Below are 13,717 nucleotides of genomic sequence, written 5' to 3' on the forward strand. Positions count from 1 at the left end.
TCTCAGTGGTGTAGGTGTGCTATCAGTTAAAAGAGGGGCTGCGAGGGCCCCCCAAAACACAGTCGCGATCCTCTCAGCCCGTGGTTGCCCACTGATGAGTGCAAGTCACATTTTGCCTGTGCTGCTGGCAGCAGCCCATGAGCAGTGGAGCAAAGATAAGGCCTGGCTGCGCTGGGCTCACCAGCAGGCAAGGTACTGGTTTGTCACTGCACTGTTTTTCCAAGGAGGTTCTGCCTGACTGGGGGGGGGTGGGCGGAACTTGTAGGTTTTTTCCCAGCAAACTGGCTGTTGGCACTCAAGTTGTGTTCAGCGCACTTTGAAGAAATTCCAGGGCTGGGAGAAATGCCTCTTAAAAAAGCAAAAACAACACAAATAAACCAAACAGGGGCTGAGAGCAAAGGCATTATTTGATGTGATTAGGAGGTCTCCTCTTCACCCTTCTCAGCCACCACCCCTGCTGCCCTGTTCCAGGCCTGCCTGTGTGGGACAGGGAAGTGCCCACAGCCCAAACCGTGGTGGTGGGGATGCTGGTGAAGCCACTGGGCTGTGGCACTGGGAGCCCAAACTGGGCAGGAGATTCTCCTGCGTGCCAGAGACCCAAACTCCAAAGCAGATCCTGGACCCAGTTGCACCATGGGTTGATGGATGAAGAGGTTTAGGACCACGTCACTGGAAATTCAGGCTTCCATTGTGGCCATGTCTCTCAGCAGCACTTACTTACTGAGTTATAATGAAACACGGTTTTTAAGGAAAATGATGTGTGTAATATTTGTTCAAAGAAGATGAAGTGGCGAGACAGGGTTATAAACCTGCTGGCTCTTGTCTTTCAGGTGCTCACTAACTTTGGAAGAGCAGCTTTGGTTCACGTCATGTTCAGCACAGATCTATTTCTTTTACAGCTCCAGAAGGGCTGCGACAACTTTCTCCCTTTAAAAGAAGGGCTGCGTAAGAAAAAAGAACTGTATAAGCTGGTGGCACCAGAAGCACGTGTGGTTCTCCCTCACACTGCCTGTACAGCCACCCTTCGGTGTGATGTGAGCCTTGCTACTGCTTGTGGACGAGAACAATTAGTTTATGTGTAAAGATACATATAAAAATACATGAATGTATGTATATAAATGCACTGAAAGAGATGACAAGGGAAAGAGCCGTTTAACAAAAAATCCCCTGAAATCCACTTGGCTGCACCCATTCCTCTTGTCTCTCCCTCCCCACTCCCTGCTTCAGGGCTGGGCTGTGGCTATGACCCTGGAAGGAGGCAGGGGGCTGCACCAGTGGCACCTAAGGCTGACCCTGCTGGCTTTCCCGCTGCAGCCCATGTTGCAGCAGCACATTGCCAGCCCCGTTGGACCCCACTGGGGTACTGGGGGTGTGCAAGCCCTTCCCAAAGCAGGCACCCAAAGGATGCTGGTGCCTCAAAACCTCTTGCCCCTCCAGGGTCCCTGTTGTCCCAAGGCTGTCTGTGGACACCACAGATGGAGGTGCACAGCAGAGCCCCGGAGCGCCCAGCTGCAGCAGGCATTGCTGCTCTTGCACGGTGCAACATTCAGTGCTGCTGCAGTGCTGCTAATCCCCGGGGGGGATTGTAACTGAGGGGCGCCCCTCTCCCCCAGGTAATCAGTGCCCCAAGAGGGTGGCAGTGGCCCTGTGGGAATGGGAATAGCTGCAGCACCGTGGAGCAGCCTCCTACAACTGAGAGGGGGGAAAATATGGAGGGGAAGATGACCAAGAGAAAGAATTCACACACATACTGCCCTTTCCCGGCTAGATCGCAGCTGGCAGCGGCTGAGGAGGGAAGAACTAGGAGCCAGGGCTGGAAGCAGGGGTGCCGAGCGCCCATCCGCACACCTCCTTGCACAGGGATCTTTGTGAGGCAATCCCACGCAGGGCTGGAGGGGGCTGCTTGGGCCAGAGTTTGCCCTCCTCAAGGGTCCTGCCAGCACCACGGTGCAGAGACAAGTCGCTAACCAATTAACAGCATCAATTAATACAACCGCATGTCTGCAGCCCACCCCGGCAGCGGGTCCCCCTGCAGAGTGCTCACAAACTCATCACATGCCCTCCCCCATCCTGCCGGGACACTCCTGGGAAGCACTTCTCAGAGCTTCACAGAATCACCAGGTTGGAAAAGACCTCTTGGGTCATCGAGTCCAACCATTCCTATCTGCCACTAAACCACGTCCCTGAGCAAGCCGCAGAGACGTTTCCAGGGGAAGAGGAGGCAGAGGCGAGGAAGGAGGACAGGACACCACCGCATTGATTAGTCTGGATTTTATTGGGGCGGGGGGCGAAGGAAAGAGGCGGTTTTGCCTTACAGCTGAAGGGGTGTGTGGGGTTATGGCATCCAAAATCACACGTACTCAGTCCCTCTCCCCGTACGGAGCAAAGCTGCTGGAAAGCACCAGGCAGCTGAGATGCAGCCCAGACCCACAAAAACGCACCGACAGATACAAAAGGCTAAAAAAAAAGAAAAAAAAAAGACTAGAAAAATAAAAAAAAAAAAAAAGAAAAAAAACAGAAACGAAAAAACACATTCCCAAAAAAAGTTGTGCCCTTCAACACAGAGCTGCTTTCCCCTGCAACCCTCCCGCTGAAAAAATAAACCAAAACTTTTAACTGCTTTTTCTCTTTCGTTTTTATTATTTTTTTCTCCAAAAGTTCGGGGTATTTTTTTTGGTCTGCGGGTTGCGAATCAGCCGGGCAGCCCTTCCCTCCCCCTTTGCCTTTCCTCTGGGCACCCCCTGGGCTGATGCCCACCCCCCTGCCCCAGCCCCAGCGCATCCCTCGAAGATGGACAGAGGATGCAAAACGGGGAAAGGTTCGTTTTTAGGGAAGTTCTGTTCCATGTTAAGACTCTAGATAAATGCCAACCCAACAGCATCAACCGAAAATAACCACGGTCACTGGAACGGACCAATATTTACATCGTTCCCACCGCTGCCAGCGGCAAGAGGCTGTACGGGACCCACGAGCCGGGGGCTCCGCACCCAGGTCCCTGCAGAAAGTTGGGGGGCACCGGCAGGGCAGGAGCCAGCCTCTGCCTCTGGCCGGGGAGCAGCAGGGGAGACGCGAGGCTTTTTATTTTTATTGGGTTTGTTGTTATTTTTAAACTCCTTTTCTGTCGCATTTAAAAAAATAATAATTACAATAAACCCGCCGGAGGGGTGCAGGAAGCAAATAAATATCAGTCAGTAGAGATGGGGACGGCAGGACCCCCCCCCCCGGGGCATCGGAGAGGAAGAGGAGGGAGAGCCGAGTCCTGCCCGGGGGCGGCGGCTCGGGGACCGTCGCGGGTCCCTCACAAGACCTGGAAGCGCCAGGACGCCTGGTCCTTGTAGTCGAGGCAGTCGGGGGAGTTGAAGTTGAGCTTCCAGGAGGCGGCAGCGGCGGCGGCGGGCTCCTTGTAGTCCAGGCAGTCGGAGGAGTTGAAGGGCAGCGCGGTGCCGCCGTAGCCCTGGTGGTGGTGGTGATGGTGGTGGTGATGGTGGCCCGAGCTCTGGCTCAGCGGGTGGTGGTGGTGGTGGCCGGGCACCGAGGAGGGGCCCATGGGGCTGAGCTGGTGGGGGTGGTGGTGGGAGTGCATGGGCGCCAGGTAGGAGCCGCAATCCACGCCGCCGAAGTAGGAGGAGGAGGGCGGCGCGGGGTAGCCCTGGCCGTAGCCGCCGCCCTGGCCGTAGGACACGGGGTAGGAGGCGGGCGCGGCGCCCGCGCGCTGCATGCAGGAGGCGGCGGGCGGCAGCGGGTCGGGCACCGACACCCCCGCCGGGGCCGCGCCGGGGGAGATGGACGCGGGGCTCCAGATGGACGAGGCCGGAGTGCTGAGGGAGGCCGGGGCGCCCGTCGGGGCCGAGGAGGCAGAGCTGGAGGAGGAGGAGGAGGCCGAGCTGGAGGCGGCTGCCGGCGGCGTGAACTGCCCGCTGCTCTCCGAGCCCGAGCTCTCGCGGGCGGGCGAGGATTTCTTTTTGGCCGGGCGGCTCTTGGCCCCGCCGCCGCTCTGCTGCTGCTGCCGGCACTTGGCACGACGGTTCTTGAACCAGACCTGCGGCGAGAAAACGGAGCGTGCGGGGATGAGTACCGGACCCCGGTGCTCCCAGCGCCGCCCGTTCTCCCAGCACCCACACCCCCAGAAAACCTGCCTCGCCTGCAGCTCGGGCCTCCCCCCGTCCCGCTCCGAGCCAGGATGCAGGGCCGAGCCCGTGGTGTGTCCCAGCTTGTCCCCAGCGCAGTGACAAAGTGTGGTTTTGGGGGACAGATCCCACCTGCGGTGCTGCCTGCACATCCCACCCTGCTGGGCATCATTCCCCGGGGAGCAGAGCCAAAGGGAGCAGCCTGGGAAGCTGCGACACCCTGGGGCAGGTGGATGGGGATGGAAAAGTGTTAATAAAAATAATAAGAGGATTGAAAAAAAAACAAACGCAAAAGCCCCGCTTTCACTGGATGCCCCCACGGTGGGACAGAGAAGCGGCCGGGCGCTCAGGCACATCCCATCCCGGAGCGATGGGGGATGAGAGCGACTGGAGGGCCAGGTCTGAGCCGCAGCATAGCAGCGAGGGTGCCCCGCACATCCCCCAGCCCGGTGCGGGATTCCCCCTGCACAGGTGCGGTACCTGGACTCGGGATTCGGGAAGGTTGATCTTGAGGGCGACTTCCTCCCGCATGAAGATGTCGGGGTAGCGGGTCTTGGCGAAGAGAGCCTCCAGCACGTCCAGCTGCGAGCGGGTGAAGGTGGTGCGCTCCCGCCGCTGCTTCCGAGGGGTGGCTGCGGGCGAGCACCCAGGTCACGCCGAGGCTCCGCACGCCCCCAGCGCGGTGGCAGCCCCGGAGCGGGGGCTGGAAGCGTCTCCCCCAGCCCCACGGCAGCCCCCGGGGCCGGACCCTGGCCCACAGCAAAGAGGGCGAAGCGTGCGGGGCCGGGGAAGGGTCTGGTCCGGCCCCGGCAGGAGCAGCAGCGAGATTTCGTTGCGTCAAAATAAATGCTATATTTTTTTTTTTCTTTTTTTTACAAAAAGCTCTTTTCTCCTTAAAAATCCCCTGCGGGAACAAAGTACCCGTGGATTGGAGGGGTAAATTCAGACGGAATCAGCGCTGTCCCCCGCCTTAGGCTGCGGGCAAAGGGGGGCACCCACCCCCAGCCCACCCCAAACCCGCGGGCTCCTCCAGCCCCGCCCGGGACGGGGCTTTTCCCACCGCTGGGGACGGGGCTTCTCCCGGTAGGGGGACACTCACCCGGGTACCCCACGGAGGGGTGAAGCAGGTCCATGGCCGGGCCCGTCAGCCCCAGCCCGTTCATGCCGTAAGGGGGCTGTTTAAGGTAAGACATCATGCTAAAAGCCGGGCGCGAGTCCTCCAAAGTCCCGCAGGTAACAAGAAAAAACAACCAAATGCGTGGGGCGGGGAAGGGGAAAAAGGGGGGAAAAAAGCCCCGGCAAAAAGACCCTTCCGAAAAAAACCCCAAACAAGTGGCAAATAATAATATTAAAAAAATAAAAGCCAACAAGAAGTAAAAAACAGAGCACAAAATCGGCGTAAAAGGAGTTTTTTCGTTCCGTCCCGCCGTCACCGCTACGAGGTCCTCAAGCGATCGCAAGCAGAGGAGGAGGAAAAAAAATGAAAATGAAAAAATAACAAAAAATTGAAACGACAACGAAAATCGGGAAACCAAAGGTGGGTTTTGAGCCCCGCGCCGAGGCGAGGCCGCGCCGCCTGGGGAGAGAGCGGAAAGAGGAGAGTAAGGGTCCGGCCGCGGGTTCGGATCGAGGCGAAGAGAAGGCGAGTTGGGTGCGAGCGCCGAGAGCGGCAGCGCCCGGCGATGGGGAGAGATAAAGCAATTATTTAAAAAGATAATTGGATTAGGAATCAAAAGGAGGTACCAGAGGAGGGAAGTATAATTAATTTAAAAGCGAGCAGACGGGGACGTTTTAATTAGAAATGGATAAGAGTTTAAAAGGGAAAAAGGGACAGGGACGCGGGCCGGGACCTGTCCCGGGGCAGAGGATCCGCGGCGGGGCTGGGGACGCCGGGACCGCGGCAAAAAGCGGGAGATAAACGCGGAGGGGAGGGAGGGAGGGGCGGGGAGACCCCGGCACGGCCGGTTCCCCCCCGGCATCGCGGGGCGGGGGCTCGGGGCACCCCCGGCGGCAGCGCCGGGACGCGGCGTTGCATAAGTTCGCTGGCGAGAACGGGACCGTCCCGGGCGAGGGGAGAAGGGCGAAATAAAGAGGGGGAAAAAGAAGTGAGCAAAGGGAAAAGAAGTGAGAAAGGGGAAAGAGAAGTGAGAAAGGGGGAAAAGAAGTGAGAAAGGGGGAAAAGAAGTGAAAAAGGGGGACCCCCCCGGGCCAGAGCCGGCCGAGCCCCCCCGCCCCGTCGGGAGCGCGGGCACCTGCGGGAGCGCGGGGCGGGGCGCGGGGAGGGGGCGCCGCCCGCACCCCCGGCTCGCCCCGCGTTACCTTGCTGTCGGGGCGCCGGAGCCGCGGCCCTGATGAGGATTGATCACCTACCCCCGGCCCTACCCTTGTATGTGCGCGCAAAGCATCTGCGTAACCAGCCCGGCGCCAATCCCCGGCCGCTCCCCGCCTGACTGACAGCCGCCCGGGCAATGGCAGCGCGGGGCGCCCGCTCCCTCCGCGCCCCCCCGCGCCCGCGCAGCCCAGCCGCGGGTATCGGGGCCGCCCGGGGCAGCGCGGGGACCCGCGCGGGGCACGAGGGGGCGATGGCGCTGGAAAGCCGCCCCGCGCAGCCCTGCGCAGCGCGCAAAAGTTTGGGAGCCGCTTGCGCCGGCGCGGAGGGCGCTGCCGAGGGGGGCTTCGGGGGGAACAGGGGGGAGCGCGGTCCTGGCCACCTCCCCGCCCTCCCCTGGAACCTCTCCCAAACTTTGTGCTTTGGAATAATAATAAAACGGCGGCCGCACCTTTCCCCGCGTGCCCGGGACCGCGGGCGGACGCAGGCGGGACCCCCCGCTCTGGCCTCTCGTTGCGCGGGGGGCGCAGAGCGGGGCCGGGCTCGAACGAGGGCTCCGGTGCGCGGCTTTTGTTGGTCTCTCCCCAAATCAACTCCCTCTAATTGCAGTGGAAGCTGAAAGCGAGCTAATGTTCAAAGGCGCTGCCCGCCGGCCCCGACCAAAGCGCGGTTCCCCTCCCCCCTTTTTTATTCTTACCCCCCCCTCCTTTTTTTTTTTTATTTTAACCGAGCGAGGAGGGAACCGTCTAATCCGGGCGGGAGGGAGACAGCGGGCCGATGAGTGGGGAGAGAAAAGGAGGTTTACAGGCTCCTCCGCTCGCCCACAAAAGTCAGCGACACGGGCACTTCTCCCCGCAACAAAGGCGCCGCGGCCCATTCACAAAAAGTACTGTGAAGAGGAGGAGGGGAGGAGGAAGGTTCTGGGGGAGCACTTTCCCCCTCTTCGTGCCCCCCCGTCGTGCCCCGAGCCGGGCTGCCATCCCCGCGCTCCCATCGCTTCTCCCCGCCGGGGCGGCCCCGCTCCTGCCGGGCGAGGGGCAGCGGCTCCCCGGGGGTCCCCATCGCGCCCCCTCCGGCCCCCGCGCCCGCCCGGTCCCCGCTGCGGGGCGTCCCCGGGGGTGCGGGCAGGACGGAGGCGGTGCCGCCCCCTCACAGGTACGGGCGGCCGGAGCCGGGGGGATCTGCGGATCCCCGGGTGGGGGCGGGAGGGGACGTGCACTCGCGTCGCATTTAGTTACTTTTTTTCCCGAGACCCGGTGTAACTTTTTTTCGCGTTAGAAGACAGACAAGCACCGCCCCCCCTTCCCCCCGGGGGCTCCCGAGCCTCCTCGGAGCGTATGTCGGCACCCCTCGAGGCCGGGCGCTTCCCTCCTCCGGGGCAGAACGTTTCGGTGGGAGCGGGCGGCGGCGGCACCTGGAGCCGCCGGTGATGCGGGAGCCGCTCCTGGGATGCAGCCGCGTCCCCGCATCCCCCCGCCCCGCCGCCAAGTTTCACCTCCCCCTCCCCGACTTGAGTTTTATTAAAAATAACAAACGAAAAAACTTTCCCTCCGGTGGGTTTCGTTGCGCTGGCGAAGCCCGGGGTGCAGAGCCCTCGCTGCCCCGCGGGGTCGCGCCTCCCCCGGCCCCGGGCCCCTCCCCGGCGGGGGGACGGGGGGAGGGGGGGGTCCCAGGTAAAGAGGAAGGCGGCAGTTACGGTAAGAAAGATTCGGCTTTTATTGAAAATCTTATATATGACTCGGTATTGTAATAAATAAACGAGACGAGCTCCACGAAGGGACGATGCGGGACAGGCGTGCGGGGACGGGGCGGGGGGCGACCCGGGCGCAATAAATAACGCGGAGCGGCGGCGCGGCGACACGGGGAGACGCGGGGGGACGAGGGCAGGGCAGGGCAGGGCAGGGCAGGGCAAGAAGGGCCGCGCTGCCCCGCTCGCAGCCGCCGTGACTCTGGGGGAAAAGACCCTCGCGTCGACCAGAGCAGCTCGGCTCTGCTCCCGGGGAAACCGAAATGAAACACTGGGAAATACAGCACATTTTTAATAATAACCGGGGTGGATCTGACCTAGCTATAAAATGTAGGTAGCTTATTAAGTATTACATATGGCAGGACTAGATGAAACCGTTCCCAATGATTTTTTTTTTCCTATATCCCCCCTCTCTAATCCTATTACGACAAAACCGTATTTATTTCAAAACTCAGCCCTCCTCCAGCTCCAGAAGCTAGGACAGACTTTATTCCTCCTGCTCTCTCCGCACGTCTCCTGCATCGCCCGCAGCCCGGGCTCTCGGCACTTTCCTTGCAAACCCTTTCGGCAGGAGAGCTGAGCCCGCAAGGAAACCACGGTACAACGCGAGTTCGCTTCAATGGAAACCAAAAAACAACGGAGCGGGGCCCGGCGCAGCCTAAATCTGGCCTAAGAAAATGGAAAAAAAAAGTTTAAATTTTTTTTAAACATCTTTTGTTTTTGTTTTTTTCTTTTCCTTCCCAGTCTCCTGTCGGCATTTTAAAAACGTAAGAAAGAGCCGCGCTGCGATTTCGCCACCGTTGCGGGAAGGTCGCTCACTGGAGGACGCATTTCTCTTCCTTCTTGGCCATCTTGCCTTTGTTTTGCTCGAGGGTCCTCTCCAAATGCTCGTCCTCTTCCTCGGCCCTGCGGAGAGAGGCGGCGGGAGGCGCGGTGAGGGGCTGCCAGGGGAGCCCCAGCTTCCCCGTGGGTACCGTCCCCCCGCTCCCGACTCACTGCTTCTCCTGGGCGTCCAGGTCCCTGACCAGCGCGTCCCGTTTGTTAACAAGAATAACGAGTTCGTCCAGCAAAAGCTGCTCCCGTCTCTTCTGAGCCTCGGTCTTCTGCCAGTCTGCGAGAGAAAAAGAACACACACAGCCCTGAGCGGCCGCGGGGGAACCGGCCTGGCGCATCCCATCCCAGTGCATCCCGTCCCGTCCCATCCCAAATCATCCCATCCCATCCCATCCCATCCCATCCCATCCCATCCCATCCCATCCCGTCCCGTCCCGTCCCGTCCCACCTCATCCCGTCCCATCCCTCGGGGATCAGCGCAGCCGCTCGCGTTTCCCCGAGCTCAGCAACGACTTTGGTGTCGTCGGGGTTTTTTTTTTTCCCCCCTTTTAGTTTTGTTTTGTCTCGTTTTTCACGACTGTTTTTTCCCGGGCGGGCACCGACACTGACCGAGCTCTGCCCCCCTCGGAGGAAAGCCCGCTCCTCCGCAGCCCGGCTGCTCCAGCCCGATTCCTCGCCAGCTCTGAGCAGCTGGAGGAATCTCACACCGGGCACCATATGATCAGCAGTAACTTTAAAAGCAGGTATCGGTCCATTAGCATTCCCTGCCTTTGAAGCGGGAATGCCCTTGCCGCAGGGACGCGGGGCCGGCGCAGGACGGGGCCGCCCGGCGCTTCCCACCGGGATCTTTCCCGCATCCCCCCGGGCTCCGGCCGGGCCGAGAGAGGGCTTGTCGCTGTCACTCAGCCCCCGCCTTCCCCGCCTCCCTCATTAAGAAGGTAAACAATGAAAAGCTGGAGCAGGAGATGATGAGGGGAGATAGCAGGACAAATGAGGAGCGGGAGGGAAAGGGGATGCCGGCTCCAAAACAGAAATTACACCGGGAGAAGCTATGGCCACCGGCCCGGCGGAGCCCTTCTCCCCCTCCTCCTCCTCCCCGACGGCGAAGAAGGGGAGAGAGGGTGCAGTCCTTTTGGCTTTCTCCCCGCGCTCTCCATTGCCCTGGGCGATCATGTTAAACCTCACATGGCTGGTGCTTATTCAGATAACCCGAACAATGCTCGCCACCGGTTACCATGTGAATCTTCACAAACCCCGCAAGAATGCGGTGGTTCAAATCCCCCTGACCCCCCTCCAAAGCCAAATTTATTCAAGACAGCAAACTGCTCAGAAGCTTTATGAAAGCGAGTGGTGCTAGAGGGAATTCAGCCTTGTATTTACAAATTAAAAATTAGATGCATCATCATGCAATAAAGGTTGGGAGAGCGGCAGAAAGGCAGGAATGTGTAACCACTTCCATCACGCCCTTGCCGTCCACCTGGGCCCACGAGCGAGTTGGGGGCTGTGGGCATGCAGGGAAAACCCACAGCGACACGGGTGAAACCCCACAGCGACGTGGCTGTGCGGACCCACTCGGGAGAGACGAATGCGCACAGAGGCCTCGCAACCCCGGCAGGGAGAGGTGCGGTGGCAGTGGCACCAGTGCCCTTCCCGCAGCACCAGCCTGGCAGGGCACGGCCGAAACTGACCACGAGCTTGGCTCTTTCTCTTTTTCACCTTCTCTTCCTTTTTCCTTTTCAAGCGCGTTGTTTCCTCTCTACCGTTGTTAATGAAATAATTTTCCAGGTGCACTCGGACTGGAATTGCAGCTACCAGCCTAAATTACTGGTAATCCAAGACATTTCTCCTCCGACAAAGCTGCTTTAATTTAGGTGGCAGCCTTTTAGGTGCTAATTTTCAGCAGTCTCTCGATTTCCACTGCTGCCTGCCCTTTTCCTCCTTCTGGGGAAGGCTCATTCTGTTCCACCCGTTTAAAACACCACTCTGCTCCTCTGCAAGTCAGAACTTCCCAAACCCGGAGGGTTTACCCACATAAATAAAGCTCCTGCACGCACAATGCAATCTCAGCCTGACCAAACTGGCGAAGGGCAACAGCGGCGAGCCAGCCAGAAAGAGAGGAGAGAGGCACAGCGGAGGATCTCACGGAGGTTTGCTCTCCCCGTATATGGCCACCAACTTTCAGGTTAACTTTCCCCGCGTTTCTGCTGATAACTGTGCTGCGACTCAGGTTCCCCAGCACATCTGGGCACATGAAGCTTGGGAGAAAAGAAGGACTTGAAAACCCCTGTGTCTACCTGAGGCTGATATAATTATTTTGCAATTTCGACAGTTTTCACTTAGTTGAATACTCTTATTTTTGAAGCCCTTTCCTCTTCTCTCCTTCCTCCTCCCCTGCCAATTCTCCAGTTTCAGCAGCAATTTTAGCTTTCAAAACAGCAAACATCAGTCAAAATATTTCAGTACAGGTTTCACTCCTTCCTTCATTACTATTTCTCTCTGTTAAGTCTCTACATTTTTTGTTGCCCCATCCTGTTGGCCTGTGTGGTAAATAATGTCATACTAGGACTTTGTGGAACAAAACTTACTTTTTTTTCCATTTCTGCATTTTTTATTATTGGTGTTTGAAATGTGCCACGGGTGAACTTGCTAGCAGAAATATTCCCATGTATTTTCACGTTGTTTCCTAGAAAAGGAATCTGACCTCCCCTCAAACATATTCTAGTAGCAGTTGGTTAAAACAGTAACTGGCACAAAGTATTTAGATAACATTTTATATGTGATGATGCCGTAATTTTGTTTCATCCAACAAAATACTGCTGGGTAGCAGATCCAGGAAGCATCCCTATATTTACAAAAGCAACTGTGTTAAGTTTGATTCCTACCTGTTGTGCCTTTTAAGCTAGGATTACCTGTAACACCTGTCACATACAGCTATCCAGGCTGACTGCAGCTCTGGAAGCTACAATATAGGCTGTGATTAATTTGAAGATTTCAGAATAATACTGTTATAAAAGCTACACTCTGGACAAAAATAGGATTAAGCTCTGAGGCTGTACATGAGCTAGAAGTGTTGAAAGCTAAAGCCCCCGTGCCACTGCTCGCAATGGGCAGTTTAAAACGACAGAGTTCACTAAATTCACGTAAAAGTAAAAATGTTTTCAATTATTCATCTTCATTGACTTCATATTGTCTTTTTTCCCCCCACTGCTTAAACTGATAATTACTTTGAGCAAACAGGCGCCCGGTTCCCATAGAAATGCTTTAATAGAAATGGTCGAAAGTTCTCGTAGTAAAACCTTCAACCTCACCACTATAATAAATAAGCCCAGCACTTTGATGAAAATTAACACTAGTTTTGTAAAGAGCACATTGGGGGATTGCAGTCAGCTCTTATCTTTAGTTCCAGTCAACTAGCAATCCTGAAAGAGTTTGCATCATCATCAGAGCAGGCCATTTGATAGGATTCTGCTGCTGAACCTAATCAATCTATGGAATACTGTGGCTGCGCGGTGTAACAAAGCTAAAATAGATTTACAAATGGGGTTTTAGAGGATAAGCTCCTCCACAGGATTACATATTGATTTTAAATATAAAAAGCTTATCATATAAACCATAACTACAAAAATAGTGAACCTATGCATAAATCCTTTTAGAAGAGCACCCACTTCAAACTATAAGCCAAGAATAAATCAAGATGTACAAAATCCGAAAGAAGATCCATTTCTTGGGCAGAAAATGAACACACCACCCCAAGGTGTGCAAAAATGAACTTATCTTTTCTAAGGAGGCATTAAATCTCGCATGAAAAAAAAGGAAAGGAGTGAAAGGAAAGGTAGCTGAAAGTCAGGCATCCTGCCACTCGGCTGCGGGAAAAAATCAGGCTCTGAAATGCAGCACCTTGTTTGCACGAGTGGGCCGGCTCCCAGCCAGCCAGCCAAAATGCCTTCCCATGTGTACAGGTTATGACAAACCCAGTAACCTATCTTTTCTTTGGCCGATTAGGCAAGGATTTCAGGCTTTTCTTGGTCAGAGCAATCTCAGCAATGGAAAGAGAGGAACACTTTCTAGCTGGATGAAGGCAGCGTGTTAACTCTCTCTTTCTTATCTCTATGGCTAAATGGGGTGTGTGTGGGGGAAAAAGTCTGCCTTCCTTTTACCATCCTCGGTCATTCATGTGTTCTGCGTGAAGTGTCGCAACACTTCCGAAGGCTATTCGGCTGCGTATGCTTCCATTTCAGCGGCCGGCCAAGAGGACACTGTCTCCACATCACTGAACATGCTTAACGGTCAGCACTTCCCAACGCCAGCGCTGCCCACACGCTGCCTGCGCAGGCAGGGCAGGCTGCCCGCCAAGAAACCCCCTTTATCTGCCATCAGCAGGCTCCTGCCTTTTGCAAGGCACTCTGTTTCTTTTTTTTTTTCTCCAGTCATCAACTAGTGAAGTAAATTGGTTGATAGATTTTTAAACAGTACAGTACTTTACCAAAACAGTAATTATCACCTTTCAAAGACTTTTTTTATTTTAAGTTCCAGTTTGGGTTGCTGCAGTCTCCCTTTCTTTTAGACAGAAAACCTAGTCCTGTCCTGTTACTACGTATTTTTTTCTTCCTGCCCCTATATTTCAGATTTGGAATTGGTGCTGGTAAAAGTCTTTTCAAGTCTTTCACGGAGCCCAAGCGC

The 13,717-nt window shown here is 56.5% G+C and overlaps 2 protein-coding genes across 13 annotated transcripts in view; both read right to left on the minus strand.

Annotated features, from left to right (window-relative positions):
• Positions 1–2,777: 2,777 nt before the first annotated feature.
• On the minus strand, positions 2,778–6,714 carry OTX1 (orthodenticle homeobox 1). 2 transcript variants are annotated; one of them, XM_054062773.1, is made up of 4 exons: positions 6,447–6,714; positions 5,227–5,703; positions 4,608–4,759; positions 2,778–4,039 (listed from the first exon to the last, which is right to left on the minus strand). In XM_054062773.1, exons 2-4 carry the CDS (start codon positions 5,321–5,323, stop codon positions 3,299–3,301), a joined length of 990 nt encoding a protein of 329 aa, XP_053918748.1. In that variant the 5' UTR covers positions 5,324–5,703; positions 6,447–6,714; the 3' UTR covers positions 2,778–3,298. The 2 variants fall into 2 exon arrangements, with proteins under 2 accessions (XP_053918748.1, XP_053918749.1); XM_054062774.1 differs by lacking the exon at positions 6,447–6,714 and having other exon boundaries at positions 5,227–6,290.
• Positions 6,715–8,157: 1,443 nt separating this feature from the next.
• The window catches only part of EHBP1 (EH domain binding protein 1), a 219,885-nt gene continuing 214,325 nt past the window's right edge, over positions 8,158–13,717 (minus strand). For all 11 annotated transcript variants that reach the window (XM_054062090.1, XM_054062084.1, XM_054062083.1 and 8 more), the window contains 2 exons: positions 9,200–9,314; positions 8,158–9,109 (listed from right to left, as the gene is read on the minus strand). In XM_054062090.1, coding sequence (XP_053918065.1) covers positions 9,019–9,109; positions 9,200–9,314 — 206 coding nt within the window. In that variant the 3' untranslated portion in view covers positions 8,158–9,018. The remainder of the gene's footprint in view (positions 9,110–9,199; positions 9,315–13,717) is intronic.

This window comes from Cuculus canorus, chromosome 3, assembly GCF_017976375.1.
Source record: "Cuculus canorus isolate bCucCan1 chromosome 3, bCucCan1.pri, whole genome shotgun sequence".
Classification (NCBI taxonomy): domain Eukaryota; kingdom Metazoa; phylum Chordata; class Aves; order Cuculiformes; family Cuculidae; genus Cuculus; species Cuculus canorus.